Genomic DNA, 16,329 nt, shown 5'->3' on the forward strand with positions numbered 1-16,329 from the left:
CTCCCCTGTCCATCTCCCTGTTGAGCCTTTCAAGGGACCATCATTAATTATTCATTGCACTTTCAGTGTTGTCAATCAATCTAATGCTGTTCACTGAGGTTCACAACTTGGAGATAATGATAATGAATTCCATATTGCCCAGTTACCATCTCAACCCAGCTCTCCCTAACATGAAGAATCCATGAATAGTCATGGAAGAGAGATAAGGGGATTAATTAGAATCTTGAAATTGCACGGCATAACCAAACTCGATGTCATTTATCAGCAGGTGAAAGATTTATTATGAAACTATTTCTGATTTCTTGAGCTTCCCTCTCCTCAGGTTATGAACACAAGGTGGTATAAAATACTGGAAGTAAGCGGTCTAAACTACAGTCCAAACCATCTTTCTGGGCAAATTGGCCACCAGCAGAGCAGAGCAGACAAAGGAAGGCAGGGACACAACAAAGCGGTGCAGAAACAATAAACAGGTAGTTGTGGAGAAGGGAAGGTCAACTTCTCACACTGCTCCTGGACAGTTGAAATAAATGCTATTATGGCATATTGTATAAAGAGCATTGGGCCTAGAGTAAAGAAGACATGGGTTCATGGGTTCAAGTCCTTCCCCATGACATTCACTAGCTGTGTGACCATGACTAAGTCATTTATATACTCTGAGCCTTAGTTTTCTCATTGGTAAAATAGTAATGATAAAACCTATGGTATCTAACTTATAGGGCTATTATGAAGCACAAATGAGAGAATGTAAATAAGGAATGAAGCACTTTATTTGGTGTTTATTAAGTTCAGAATAAAAAAAATTAATGTTAAATGTCAGTTATCACTATGAGGGAACCATAAGGTGACAGATTAGGGAAACCAGAAAGGGCTCTGCCCATAACCTAAAAAAAAAATAACTTTCATCTCCCATGTTGATACCTGAAATTCCCTTACCTAAGAACAGCTGCCTCACTCTACAAGTAGAAGAAACCACTCAATCAACAAGTAATTATAAGGCACTTACCATGTCAGGCATTGAGGATACAAATCTTCAAAATGAAACAATCCCTACTCTCAAGAAATAAACATTCTATGAAGGGAATGTGAGTGCCCTTGAAAGGTGGGGAGGGGCTGGATTTAAATTCGTATTTAGGTATAAATAAATGACTGATGACAGATTCTTTCTTAAAATTACTTTTAATTGAGGAATTGAGAGAAGACACCAGGCACTGGGCGGGTAAAGGAAAGAGGTAAAGAAGGTTGACACAGGTGAGCAAAAATATGCAAAAAGGAGAAGCTGGAGGATAGAAAAGACAAATTTTGCCTTTCCAATTTTGTCTAGCTCCAGCCCTTTGCTTAAGGATAAAAGACTGCAAGAAGGAAAGCAAGCATTTGGAAGTGAGCTTAGGATACAGAAGGTCAGTTTCCAAAAGGCAAGAATACTGATTCCTAGTGTTAGTTTCACCTTGTTCTTCCTATGGAGCCAGAAAAGAAAGTGAAAAGAGTGAAAAATTGGGTGGATATCCTAAAGGATCAGAACATGTAGAGATGTCTGCCCAGTTGACCTACTTAGTTCACTGGACATTATTTTCATGAAGTCCAGGTGATCAGAACCATAAGAGCATCTACATGGTTACTCGTTCTTAGTAGTATCACTGATTGGAGCTACCAAATTGTGTGCATAAGAACTAGAATATATAAGTAGCAAGACATCAAAATACAATGACACAAGGACTTGGTGAGAGGCAAAGAATCTTAATAGCTGCCCAGCAAGACACCTGGTACTAAAGCCAGGAAAGCATTGGAAGGAAGAAGGGAAGTTGCTACCAAATTCCTCCTTTTAAATGCACAATATAGGTCAAGAGAAATGGACCAGAGGCTTCAGACTCAAAAGTAGATACATTCTTAAAGAATGAATGAATAAATGAATGAAAAACATATTTATTAAAGAATCATTTCAGATGCATCTGACTCTTTGTGACCCCATTTGGATTTTTCTTGGCAAAGATACCAGAGTGGTTTGCCATTTCCTTCTCCAGCTCATTTTACAGATGAAGAACTGAGGTAAACAGGGTTAAGTGACTTGCCCAGGGTCACACAGCTAGGAAGTGTTGAGGCCAGATTTGGACTCAGGAAGATGAGTCTTTTCTAAATACTGGTCCCCACTCTATCCACTGTATTACTAAGTGCTTACTACATGTATTGTACATTGTATTAAATTCTGAACATACAAAAACAAAGGACAGGACCTAATCTCAAGGAGATTATATAACAATCCAGGGAGAGGATGGGAAATGGTGGCCAATGAAGGGTGTTTTGGTCTGGGAAGTCAGGGAGATAGTGAGTGGAATAATAGGGTAGTCAATTGAAACTTCCTTTATAGAGGCACTGGGAATGATTTGATTACAATTTTCAGAGCAAAAGGTGGAAAGGGGGTGTGAAGACAGCAGAAAATGGCCAGGGTGAAATGCAGTTCTCAGGGCACAAGTCAGAACTAAGCAGTTCTGCTTCTACATGGTCTGGTTTCTAATAGATAAGATAATGGTGGACTTGGAGGCACGAAGACTGGGTCAAATCTGACCTTAGACATTTACTAACTATGCAAGTCACTTAACCCTTTCCTAACCTCAGTTTCCCCTTCTGTAAAATGTGGATAATAATAGCAGCTACCTCACCAAATGAGATAATATATGTATAGAACATTTCAAACCGTAAGGAACTATAGAAATGCTAGTAAGTATTATTTTCTTGTTAATATTATTGTTATTGGTTTACTACATAAATGCTAGGCATTGTTATTGTATTAATAATATATATCAATGTATCATAATATATTATATGCTATTATATATAATATATTTTATCTATTATATTCATAACATAATAATATTAATATTATTACAATTGGTTTACTATATAAATGCTAGGCATTGTTATTGTATTAATAATATTTATCAATATATCATAATACATTATATATTATTATATTGTATATAATATATCTATTATATTAATAATATTAATATTATTATGATTGGTTTACTATATAAATGCTAGTCATTGTATTAATAATATATCATAATATACCATAATGTATTATATACTATTATATACTATATCTATTATATTAATAACATAATAATATTAATATTATTATGATTGGTTCACTATATAAATGCTAGTTTTTATTGTTGCTCTCATCAATTTTATTATTACCAGCTTAGAGGTTAGAGCAGCAGCAGTGGCAGGGTAGAAAATACTCCAGCAGGATAGAGAAGTATGGAAAGGGGAAGACCTTGGTAAGTAGCTTCAGAGAAGTCACTAAGTCTTTAGGCATTCATCTCACCATGAGACTATGTCTGCTTTTCCCAAATCCCTGTACTCCTTGCCTCCAGAAAGGCAAGACAAATGGTGTTTGTACCACGGTCTACAGAGGAAACATACTGAGGACAACACTTAGGCCTCTCATCCACACAAAAAATTGCAGGGCGCCTCACAAAGAAATTCCACCAAAGGAAGTATTCCCAGGACCCTCAAACTACTGTTACCAAAATACCCTGCCTGTGTGGGAAATTCTTTCCATGTCTCTCACATACACACAACTAATCATACTGTCCTGCACATGGAAGAAAAATGGAAGGTTGTTACAATAGCACCAGTGGTTTGGGGCTGCAGCAGCCTTTGTCTACACGGTCTCTGGTTATTTACTGGCCCTGCAGATGTGGGGTCTGTCTGCACCACCCCCACTGCTGCTACTGAGCTACACAAGCAGAAAATATAAATCTCAGCAAAATCACTGACTCTGGGACTTTGGGAGTATGATCACAGTATAATCCTATGAGGCCCAGATAACCAGCTTGCCACCATAACAGAGGAGATGGAAACTGTAAAGGTCATATTAAAGGTAGTAAATTCAACCTCGCTCCAAAGGAAAGGGGTTAGTATCACTGAGAGCCTCCCAGGCAGTGTCAAAAGGACTAGCCCTTAGGCGTCTGCAGAAGGACTCTGGGCACCAGAAGGAACTAAAGCCTGAATCAATTCATCAGCTTTCCTCCCACTGGCCCTTCAGCTCCAGTTGTGATCATGTTTTGAAAATGTGCTATTTTAAGTTTAGATTTGAGACTTGGAAGGTCTGGACTCAGCCAGAGGCCTGGATTATATCAACCTGACAGCCATGAAGCAATGACAGCTAGTGATTCAGCAGACTAGACCTAAAAATAATACGTAATTCTCCCTCTTCAAGATCTGTGTAGAGCTGTAACAAGCACATGATGAATGGGGCTTTGACCAGGGCACCAACATCCAAGGGGACATGCTTTCCCCCACTCTGGGGACTGGTATTTCTTCTTCACCGTGACGGCCATCTCTACACTTCACTTGGTGGTCATCTGTCCCCATGACAATTCCTCCATTTTTAAAAATAATAATAACAGTAATGATAGCTAATATTTATATAGCACTTTAAGGTTCGAAACGCATTTTACGTTTATTATCAAATTTGATCCTCACCACAACCCTGGGAAGTAGAGATTATCATTACTCCTATTTTACAGTTGGATAAACTGAAGCAAACTGAGATTAAGTGACTTGCTAGGGTAACATAGCTAGCAAGTATCTGAGGCCAGATTGGAACTAAGGACTTCCTGAGTCCAAGTATAGCACAATGTTTACTTTGCCACCTAGGTTCCCCATGTGAAATATTCTTAACTTTGGTTCTGGCTATGTAGAATGTTCCTTGGAGTCCCAGGGAAAACAAAAATCTTCCATATCATGCTCAGGAACCACCAGCCACAGTTCTACTGTCATATATAGCCATACGAATAACAGAATTTACTGCCCCTACTCTCATCTTCCACTCAAGTCAAAACTGAAGACAATAGTTACCACAATGGATCCTGGTAGTAGTAATGTCACTGGTGCCTCTCCAGTCAACTGGATAAATTCTGGTCTTGAGAACTAGGAGAAAATGAATCAATGTTGTAATAAACAGGACTAGCTTTGTCCCGTTCTGGTCAATCCCCACCTGGATCTGTGTTACCACAGTTGTACTAGCCCTTTTTTCCCTACAGAGCTGGGAAAGGCAGACTCAGTGTATAACAGAAGAAGGGAAAAAATCAGAGCTTCATTAAATTCTAGAATAGAAAGGACAAAAGGCCATTTAACTAAGCTAGCTTAGCAAAGCAGTGTAGTTTTAAGAGATAATCCCTCCTCCACATTTAATACCTCTTTGACCATGAGCAAGTCACTTAACTTCATAGGTTCTCAGTTTCTGCGCCTGTAAAATGGAGATAATATCCATACTGTCTACTTCACAAAATTATTGCAAAACTCACATGAGATAATTAGGTATGGTGCTTTGTAACTACTGAAGATCTCTATAAATGACAGTTATCATTACTCATTCAGAATTTAAGTGGCTCAATTAAGTAATTAAATATTTTTAGAGGAAAGTGGATGATCCATTGATTGGCCCATTGGTCAACCAAAAGGCTTTTGTTGATGTCTGCTATGTGTCCAGCACTAGGCTGAATGTGGTGGTCCAATTTCACCAGAGGGGCGAAAAGTCCAATGTCATGTAGCTAGTAAATGGTGAAATCTTTGGGTCATAAAATCTTTAGACTTCATAATAACTGACTTTTATGGTTTACACCAGTGGTGTCAAACTCAAATAAAAATAGGTGCCATTAATCTGTACATACAGATCCCTGCAGGTCACATATTGACTTTGTTTTAAAGTGTGATGTTGTCTAGATTTCATTGTATTTTGATTTATTTTGTTAAATAATTCCCAATAATATTTTAATCTGGTGTGGTGTGCACTCAGGAATGTTTGTGGTCCTTGTGCAGCCAGCAGGCTGCCTATTTGAATCTCTGCTTTGCAAAGCTTTTTACATGCTCTCATTTGAGCCTCAGAACAACACTTTGAAATAGCAGTCATCTATATTTTACAGATTAGGAAACTGAGATTCAAAGAAGAGAAATGCTTCATCCAAGATGGCATAGCCTATATGTGTCAAGACTGGATTCAAACCCATCTTTCTGACTTCAAATCCAATACCTTATCTGCTATGCAAAGCTGCCTCCTCTCTAGGTAACTGGCTATTGCTCATCCCCAGAATTTTCATGGTGTTATAGAAAGAGTTCCAGCCCAGGCTTGGCTGCTTATTAACTTTCTAACAAGTCACTTCCCCAATTTGGGCCTCATTTTTCTCAACTATAAAAAGAAGGGCTGAGCCAGATTAATTCCGAAGTCACTTCTAGATCTAACTTTCCATGATTTTATAATCTATGCAGCAAAAACATGGAAAGCCATAAATTCTAACTTCACAGCCAGCAAGGATCTAAATAAATAGAGGTAAGCCAAACCAAATAAATCATGAATGATGAGATAACCTCAGGCAAAGAATCAGAAATGGGCTTTAATGCCATTGCCCACCTACCCCAAGTCATTAAAAGCATGGAAAATGTATCTTTGTCTTTCCATTTCCATTGGCCAAGCTCAGTCTGCTAACTTCTTAGCAGTTGGAGAAACTTTGTTCTGTCTTTGACTAACTGAATTAGCTATCCCACAACATCTTCCTCCTTGTTTGGAATTCTTCCTCAGGCATATATACATATACATATATATATATGTGTGTGTGTGTGTGTGTGTGTGTGTGTGTGTGTGTGTATACATATATATGTATATATATACATATATCTATATATAAATTATTTAAACATTACCCTTTCCTTCTTTTGTAATAAACATCTCTGGGAAGAGAACACTGAGGTAGATCTCTCAGGTGCCTCAGGGAAGGCTGATCCCAAGCCGAACCTGTTATCTTGCTGAATTCCTGGGGGAACTTCATCCACAATAAGACTAGTTGATCTAGGAACAAGATATCAAAGTTAGAAAACCATTCATTTTGTGGTCAAGAAACTACTAATATTAGAAGTCCTTCCTTAACAATCTTGAAACTTCAGAGCATCCAAGACCACAAGTTATTGACTGTACAGGAGGATGTGTGGTTATCGATTATACACAGAATAGAAACTCAGCTCACTGGTAAAGGGAGAGCAAATGTCAGGGAAGTGTCAAACAACGTAGGAAGTTCCCTGTGGTCACTGCTTGATGCTAGCAGTTGGGGTAGAGATAAGTGATGTCCTATTCACAGGCTATGAAGATGAACAATCATGCTGGGAAGATAAGACAGGACACAACTATAATCTTCATGGAGGGCTTCTTCATATATGAATTATGCAAATATTAATTCCAATAAGCAAGGACTATAACTAACTTTAATCCATAGAGAGTCAAAGGTAAATATGGCAACAACATGAGTAAAATACACTAGAAATGGGAATAAAGAAATCAACTTCTTTCCCCACTCCCCCATGCCTACTTTAGCATCTGAGGCAATTATCTGGCCTCAAATTTTCTAATTATATTGGGGTTGAACTTTATTCTCAAAAGGACAACAGAAACTCTCCTGAATGTCTTAGACTACACTTAGTATGCCACTTGACACATCTAAAAATCCTAGATTAATGCAATTTCAGGAAGAAAGTTTATTGCTATCTAGATATCTTAGTTTATCAAGAACATTAATAAGCTAGAGAACTATCCCAAAGATGTCAACCAAGATGATGAAGAGTCCAAAATCTATGTCATGTGAGGATCAGTCAAAGGAACTGGAGATATTTAGCCTGGAGAAGACACAGAGGGCTCATGATAGCTGTCTTCAAAGGCCTGAAAGGCTGTAATAGAGGAGACATTAAATATGTCCTGTTTGGCCCTTAGATGGCAGAATAAGGAGCAATAGATGAAAATTATAAACAGACCAATTTAGACATAATGTTGGTAAATACAGTCAAAATGCTGTAAAAGTAGGATGAGCTGTGTTGTAAAGTGGAGCTCATCATATGAGGTCTTCAAGCAAAGGCTTATGTTGTATTGTAGCAGGGATTCTTTTTCAAATACGGGTTGGATCCATTGGATGCCAAGGCCCCTTCCAACTTTCTTGTTCTATGATTCAGGTTCACCAAAGTGAATTAGACATTGGCAGCTCTTCCATAGCAGCTCTATCTTCATTTCACAATAGTCTACAAGTGGACTTGGGGCTGGTACTCTACTTTGTGATAATCATAACCATCTAATGTAGAAAGCTTGGACTCTTGCTCCCTTGAAAGCTTACCCACTGAGAAAGAATTTGGAGCTGTTGGCTGCTGAAGCCCACAGTCGTGTGTCTCTCTCTGAAACCAATAAAACAGTAAAGATTAGGAGGCAGAGGCAATTCCTATCAATCTCTCATTTGGCATGGAATAGAAAACTTGAATGTATGAATACATGACATTTTCTTGACTAAGAAAAAGTCACAGGGTGGCCTAGAGAACACCATAGACTCCTAAGCTTGTGAAGGATGATCCTGAGGTTGCTGGATCACGGAAACTCTTCAGAATAATTTGAACCTCTGTCTAGCAGGGGTCTAGCCTGGGGTCCATGAACTTATTTGTTTGTTTATATTTTAACAATTGCATTTCAATATGATTGGTTTTCTTTGTAATTCTACATATTTGCTTTAGGCATTTAAAAATCCTAGTCTGATGTAAGGTACAAGGGCTTCACCAGAATGCCCAAGGAGTATGCAACAGACAAAAAGTTCAGAACTTAATCTCTAGGGGAACTTCAAAGTAGGCTTTCTTCCGCCCTCCCTGAAATGTCATCAATCCTTTCTAGATTTGGAGATGGGGAGAAGAGTTATCTTTAAGGTAACTATGAACTTTTCAGCATTACACTTTTTCTAGGGAATTTTCTCAGAATGTGGTAGTGAGGTCAGAAAAGTTCTATGATTAGAAGTGCTTTGTGGGGTGGGGGGGGGGACTATAAAGAAGGCAAAAAATCTTCAGGAAAAAAAAATTGAAACTATCTGGGAAGAAGGCACCAAAATGTCTAATTTCCTAGCACTTTTTTGTTGAGTGAAAGAAATGGGTGAATTTCTGAAATCTTTGATTACTGAAATGAATTGACTAAGGAAACCAATGGATGGAAGTTACGTGGAGGCAGACTTCAGCTCAATAAAAATTTGAACTTTCTGTCAATTAGAATTAATTAACAATGGAAAGGACTGCCTTGTTAGATAGTGAACACCACCCCATCAATTAAAGTGTTCAGAGGTTTAATGATAATTTCTTAAGAATATTGTAAAAGGGATTCTTACACTGGATAGAAGGTTGAACTAGGTGATCTCTAACTTGCCTCTCAACTCTAAACTTATTCATTTGTTTTCTTTAAAATATTATGGACCTTTGCTCAGGACAGTTTAGGATAAATCTTCTTTGTGGGCAAACAAGTGAACTTAACCATAGTTGTTTAATATTTACCAATAATTTAGTGATTTTATTTTATACCTGCTGTGTGCTTCTGTCCTTGCAACTGTGAGGGATGCTAAAGTAATATAAGGTCAGTTCTTTCTGGCACCTCCATTTTAAAGGAAGTGCCCAGGCCAACCACATTCTCTCCATCTCTCTCAGAGCTCTGTTCCTCACACTCTAAATCTTTCTCCACCATGCCATCATAGGCACCATTTTTCTCCTCCCCCTTTTCAGCTTCTTTTTATGTGTTGTCTTTCACAATTAGAATGTAAACTCCTTGAGGACAAGGATTGTCTTTCTCTTTGCTTGTATTTGTATTCCCAGCACTTAGTTGTTTTTCAGTCATATCTGACTCTTCATGACCCCATTTGGGGTTTTCTTAGCAAAGATACTAGAGTAGTTTGCCATTTCCTTCTCAGAGTACCTGACAGTACTTAGTACAGGGTGCTTAATAAATGTTTGCTGACTTGTGGACTTGGCTAGAAAGCATGGCCTTCACCGTCAATGAGCTTTCAAGCCATTTTGGTACAAACATATGAAACAAAGAACAATGCCCGACAGTATGGTATCTAGTAAGCACCTACAGTATGTTTAGCACTCTACAGAAATATCTGTGATTTACTCTTTGTCTCCTGGACATATATAGTTGATAGCAGCATTATAGCATCACAAAGCAGGGGACAAAACAAGTGCTGAACTAAGAATCAAGAAAGATCTAGTTTTATATTCTGCTTCCATCTTTTCATCCCAACAAGACCCTAGGCAAGTCTGAGTCTCAATTTCTACATCTGTAAAATGTGAGTAATTCATACCTGTAGTAGCAACCTCACCTATTTTTATGAGGATTCCACAAGACGATTCTCTTTGTAGACATTAAATCATTGCAGAAAATAATAAGATTAAGTACATTCAATTCAATGCAGTATTAATTTATAAGTGTCTACCATTTACAAGGCACTGTGCTTGCTAAGCTCTGGGGACAGACTAACAAAAATTACAAAATAACCACTGCCCACATGGAGCTTACATTTTGCAGGGAGGATATAACATCTATTCAAATAAATAACTATAATATAATGTGGAGAGAGAAGAGAAAAGGAAAAAGAGGAAAACAGAAAGAGAGAGAGAGAGAAAGAGAGAGAGAGGGGGTAGAGAGAGAAGGAGGAGGGAGGAGAGAGGGAGAAAGAGAACTAAGAACAATGAAGACCAGAAAAGGTTTCCCATAGGAGATGGTACATCACCTGAGTCTTTGAAGGAAGACAAGGATTCCAATGGGAGGTGGGAATGTGTCACAGGTGTGGGGGACAGCCATTGTGAAAGCACAGAAGTGGAAAATGAAATGCTGAATTCAAGATATATCAAATAGATTCATTTTGTCAGAATAAAGAATATGTAAAAAGCAATGATAACAGCAATAACAATAATAAAATAGCTATATAGCACTTCTCTGTTTATAAAGCACTTTACAAGTATTATCTCATTTTGTCCTCACAATAACCCTGAGAGGAAAGCGTGATTATCATCTCCATTTTACAGATGAAGAAACTGAGGCAGACAGGTTAAAGGACTCATCCAGGGTGATACAGTAAGTGTCTGAGAGTAGATTTGAACTTAAGTCTCCCTGACTCCAGGCCTAGTGCCTTACCATTGTACCACTTCTCTATAATATGAAGTACCTTGTAGAATAATCTGAAGCCAAACTGTGAAGAGCTTTAAATGCCAAACAAAGGAATTTACATTTTATCCAAGAGGCACTAAGGAGCCACTAAAGGTTCTAGAATAAGGGAGTGATATGGTCAAAACTGTACTTTAAGTAGATTATTTTGGCATCCATGTGGAAGATAGATTGGAGAGACTGGAAGCAGGGAAGAGGAAGAAGAAGAGGTAGAGGAAGAAGAAGAAGAGGTAGAAGAAGTAGAGGAGGAAGAAAAAGAAGAGGAGAAGGAGGAGGAGGAGGAAGAAGAGGAAGAAGAAGAAGAAGAAGAAGAAGAAGAAGAAGAAGAAGAAGAAGAAGAAGAAGAAGAAGAAGAAGAAGAAGAAGAAGAAGAAGAAGAAGAAGAAGAAGAAGAAGAAGAAGAAGAAGAAGAAGAAGAATTGTAAGGCAGGAGAAGATGAGAGCCTAGCTAGAGTGATGGCCACATGAGTGGAGAGAAGGGGACAGATATAAGACATACGGGTATCAAAAACAACATGTTTAATAATATTGACCCTCCCCCTTTTAAGACTTTCTTCATATTTTTGTTTTTGTTTCTGATTCATTTTGTCCTCTTCCAATGGGTTCTGAAATGGAAAAAAAAATGCATTCGTTAAACCTGAAATTGATACTAAAGTACAAGTGGACAGAAAGTTAGAGGAAGTATAAGATCTCACCTCATTCATGTAGTCTGGGAAGACTGCCTGCATAAAGTGAATTGTGCACGGGGTCTTGATTTAAAGGAGACAGGAAGCAGAGGTCCCATGGGCCCTACCAACCATATGAATCAGCCCAGGTTCTGTCCAGCATCCAGTGGGTACTGTCAGTGCTCCAAATTTTGTTAAGGGAATAAATAATCTTATCTCCTGATTTCCTAGAACTGATTTCCCCCCTGGTGTTTGACTCTCTGCTGAATGTGTGAAGCTAACAGGTGATAATAATAATAACTCACATTTATCTAGCATTTTATAGCCATTTCTGAAAGATTACCTCCATCGCCGGCTGTTTTTCTCAGGAATCTGAGGACTATTCACTATTTTGTGTTAATGGTTTTGGGGTGAGTGATGTTTCAATTCATCAGTGAATCAAGTAAGCCCTCCTTTCAAAGAATAACAATCCAGAGCCATGGCCCTTGTTCACACATGGCTCAGTTTCTGAACTTACCTTTCATGCATACCATACTGGGCAGAATCAAGGAAGTTGTCTCAGAAACACAATTTGGGTCATTGCAATCCCCTGAAAGATGTCTGATATTCTTTGCTGACTGACAGCATTTCATCAATAGGGAGGATTCTGTGTCATCAACCAGAGTATAAAAGCACAGATCTTCATTATCCTAAAATTTTTGAAACATTCCCTTTGCCTCAACAATGTGGAAAACTGTCTTGGGACCCTTCCTAACAAAATGAAACCAGTGTGAGTTTGGCTAAATTATAAAATATAAATAGGATCTACCTTAATGCAGTGGTACATCATGTCTGATTCTCATTTTTCTAAGATTGGGGAAGGAAAGGAAAAGAAGTAGAAAAGGGGGAGAGCTGGAGAAGTAAGCCTGTGCCAAAAGAAACTTTGCCAGAAACAAAAAGATTATAAAGTTCATTTTAAAAATACTTCTATTAAGTTGAAAACCATTGAGTGAAAAAGGAAATTAAATCAGTAAAATTGCCACTACTTCTGGATGCAAAAAAGCTATGAATTTATTTCTCCTTTTAACTCACTGACCCTCCACTAATATGCTCCTATGGGTCATTGTGGCATGGAACAAACTCTGGGTTTTCTGCAGGCTATGCCAGGAAATTACAACCTCTAGAAGGCCTTACTGACTTGGAAAAACTTTGAACATAGGCCTGGTAATGGTCAAAAATCTGTTGTCTGAGGACCAGCCTTGCAAAGCTGGGAAATCTTCACTGGAAAATTGATCACTAGGTAATACCTGAAAAGTTATTATTGTTCAGTCGTTTCTCAGTCTTATCTGACTCTTCATGACCCCACTTGCAGTTTTCTTGACAAAGATGCTGGAGTGGTTTGCCATTTCCTTTTTCAGCTCATTTTACAGATGAAGAAACTGAGGCAAACACAATTAAATGACTTATCCAGGGTCACACAACTAGTAGGTGTCTGAGGCTGGATTTAAACCAGGTCTTCCTGACTCCAGGAGTGGCAGTCTATCAAATATCCACCAAGCTATCCTAATACCTGAAAAAGTTCAATTCAAACTCAGAAGGATCTAGACAAGCTGCAGTGCCTAAAACTGTGAAGACACAGAACTTTGAGTTGTCACTCATTATTCACATAAATATGAGCCTTGCTTACCTTCCTTCCTTCCACAAGCATTTATAAAGTACCAACTATGTACTTTCTAGGGAAACAAAATAGCCCCTTCCTTCAATGAAATTACGTGATACTAGGATAGGTGTTCTTAACCCAGGGTCCATGAACTTGGTTTTTAAACCTATTATAATAATTGTATTTCAATGTAATTGGTTTCTTTTGTTCTCCTATGTATTTTATTTTATGCATTTAAAGACATTATTCTGAGAAGAGGTCCATAAGCTACACCAAACAGCCAAAGGGGTCCATCACACGGTAGAGGTTAAGAACCCCTGCTCTAGTAGAAAGCCATATGTATGTAGAAAAGTAAATGCAAAGTTCACACCAAATAATTACAAAGCAGTTTCAGTGAAATAGGGCACCAACAAGGGGGTAGAATCAGTGAAGGGCTCATGTAGGAGATGGCCCATAAGCTGAGTCTTTAATGGAGTCAGAGAATCCAAGAGGTATAGGTGAGGAAACAGTGTGCCAGGCAGAGGAGGTGATCATGGAGCAGGGGATGTAAAGGACAGGTAGTAGATAACAGGGGAATTTGTCTGGAATGTAGAATAAGGGAAAAAGAGGGATAAGTAACCAGCCTGAAAGAGACTTGCTTTGTACTTGTTTTTTTTTTTAATTTAAAAAAAAGCATTTTAAATTAATCCTTTGTTGTGAATCTAGCTTTTCTCAGTACTTGAGGAGCTCCTATTCCTCAAATCATTGGTGGAGAGGTCAGTCAATCTGCAAACTGGCCTGTATCTATACATGACCCCAAAGATATACACACATGCATTTATGTGTTTCTTTCCTACCAAAGGAATGACACTGATTTTTACACATTATTGATAAGAAATGGAAATGGAAGCAATATGATTCTTTGACGTAAAAAATGCTCAAAAAATATACCCGGATCCAGAGTCTTCTGAGTGGACAGCCGTGAGAGTTCACTTAGTTCCTGATGTAGTCTCCTCCTTATCATGTAACTTCTATTCCGTTGCACAAATTTGCTTTCTTCAACAACAATCTGCTCCATCTAGGATCAATTGCATTGCAAATTAATGTTCACAGTCCAGAGACTGTAGCCTGAGCTGTCAAACTAAATTTGTGCAAGTTTCTCTGTTCCTTGCATTAAGGGCAGAACAATTAATGCCTTTAGCTGGGGTTTGCTCGCCTGACTTCTTAAACCAAAATGGTTTAAAAATACACAAGTCTTCTAGGTAATTATCACTAATGTATTCCTTATAGAAGAGGGATTACATTTGTAATCAACCTTGTCTCTTGGTTCTTGATACTTAGTTTGACTTATTAGAAACAGATTAAATAACTGATGGAGAGTCCAGTGAGTTCCATATGTCATGCTCTTCATTTCTAGTCTAAACTGAAATAAGCATTGAGTGATGAGTGAGCAGAGATCCAAGGAAATCAGAGTATATTTTACAGTTCCATAAATAAAATGCCATAGGTCACAGAACTATCCATCGTGGGCCATGTCAATACACTCAATGATTTTGTATTACTTTATTTCAATTAAGGAGTCCACTTTCTCCCTTTGGGGGCCAGGAAGGTGGAAGAAATTAAGAGGGACAGTGCCGCAAGGGTTCATAAAATCTTCTCTTCATACTTTTCAGCTCCTACTGCAGTTTCTCTAATCCCTAAGAATTGTCCTGGGGCAGTCACAGCCAAGTCCCAGCTGCCGTAAACCAATGTAAGAAAAAAAACTAAGGAACTTCCATACTGGCTCAGACCCAAAGTCTCTCCAACCTAGCAGAAACTAGATGACCACTAGTCAAAGATCACAGGGTTAGAGTTGGAAATTAATTCACTGGGCATCCAGTCCAATCTCTTCTTTTTACAGGTAAAAGCCCTAAGTCCTAAAGACACTAAGTGATTTGTCCAAGCTCACACAGTAACAGAGCTAGGCTACAAACCCACATCTCTGACTTCAAATCCAACAATTTTTCTACTACACCCATTGTAGAAAGAGGTTTCTATTGGGGTTCGGGTTGAATTTGATGACTTCTAAGGTACTTTTCAATACTAGGATTCGGTGATTCTGTGGTTCCATGAGTTTGTCTTGCCAAATAGCACCAAGAACTTACACTGTGGTGTAGGAGTGTGTTAACTGCCCTCCTTAACATCAACTTCAAAAGTTGGGGACATCTTCCCAAACACAGTTTCCTGTTGTAAATCATGAGATCATAGGCTATATCTAGAGCATAAAGGAAGCTTTGAGACCATCAAGTCCAATTCCCACATTTTCGAATGAGAAAACTGAGACCCAGAGAGGTTAAGTAACTTAACCAAGGTCACACAGATTACAAGCGACAGAGATAGGATTTGAATCCAGGTCCTATGACTCTAGAGCCAGTACTTTTTAATCTCTGATTTTTAGTAAGTGTTGAATAAATGCTAAGGTATCTGGGGAGATCAGACACTGAATTTGCCAAAGTTATACGTCTCTGGGGAGAGTGATATCTGAGAACCCCACTTGAGAGTGGAATAAAAGATTGTATTGTTTTCTTTGTACTCCTATGTATTTTATTTTATGCATTTAAAAACATTATTCTGAGAAGGGGCCCATAAACTACATTAAATTGCCAAAGGGATCCATCACACAATAAAGGTTAAGAACCCCTGCTCTGGGGGAAGGCAACATGTATGCAGAAAAGTAAATGCAAAGTTCACACCAAATAAATATAAAGAAGTGTCAGTGAGATGGAACCCTAACAAAGGGATGGAATGAAGGGCTCATGTAGAAGGTGTCTGAGTCTTTAATAGAGTCAGGGGATCCAAGAGACACAGGTGGAGAAGGAGGGCCATTTTTATATAGAGCCATTCTTCCTGAAATATTGGGAAACAGATGGAGAGATTCTCTTTGCTCCTGGGGGGAAACCCTGGCTACTTGTTAGCCCTCCGAGAATAGATTCAAGAGGTCATGTGGGTATACTAAGTAATAATGGTTGTTTAGGAATTTTTATATGAAGCATGCCATG

The 16,329-nt window shown here is 38.4% G+C and overlaps 1 protein-coding gene across 1 annotated transcript in view; it reads right to left on the bottom strand.

Moving 5' to 3' along the window:
- Positions 1–16,329, bottom strand: part of FRMPD2 (FERM and PDZ domain containing 2) — a 215,795-nt gene that overhangs the window by 185,828 nt on the left and 13,638 nt on the right. The window contains 4 exon segments of the mRNA XM_036736525.1: positions 4,864–4,935; positions 6,706–6,850; positions 8,157–8,214; positions 14,243–14,369. Coding sequence (XP_036592420.1) covers positions 4,864–4,935; positions 6,706–6,850; positions 8,157–8,214; positions 14,243–14,369 — 402 coding nt within the window.

The sequence above is a fragment of the Trichosurus vulpecula genome, chromosome 8 (assembly GCF_011100635.1).
Source record: "Trichosurus vulpecula isolate mTriVul1 chromosome 8, mTriVul1.pri, whole genome shotgun sequence".
In the NCBI taxonomy this organism is placed as follows: Eukaryota; Metazoa; Chordata; class Mammalia; order Diprotodontia; family Phalangeridae; genus Trichosurus; species Trichosurus vulpecula.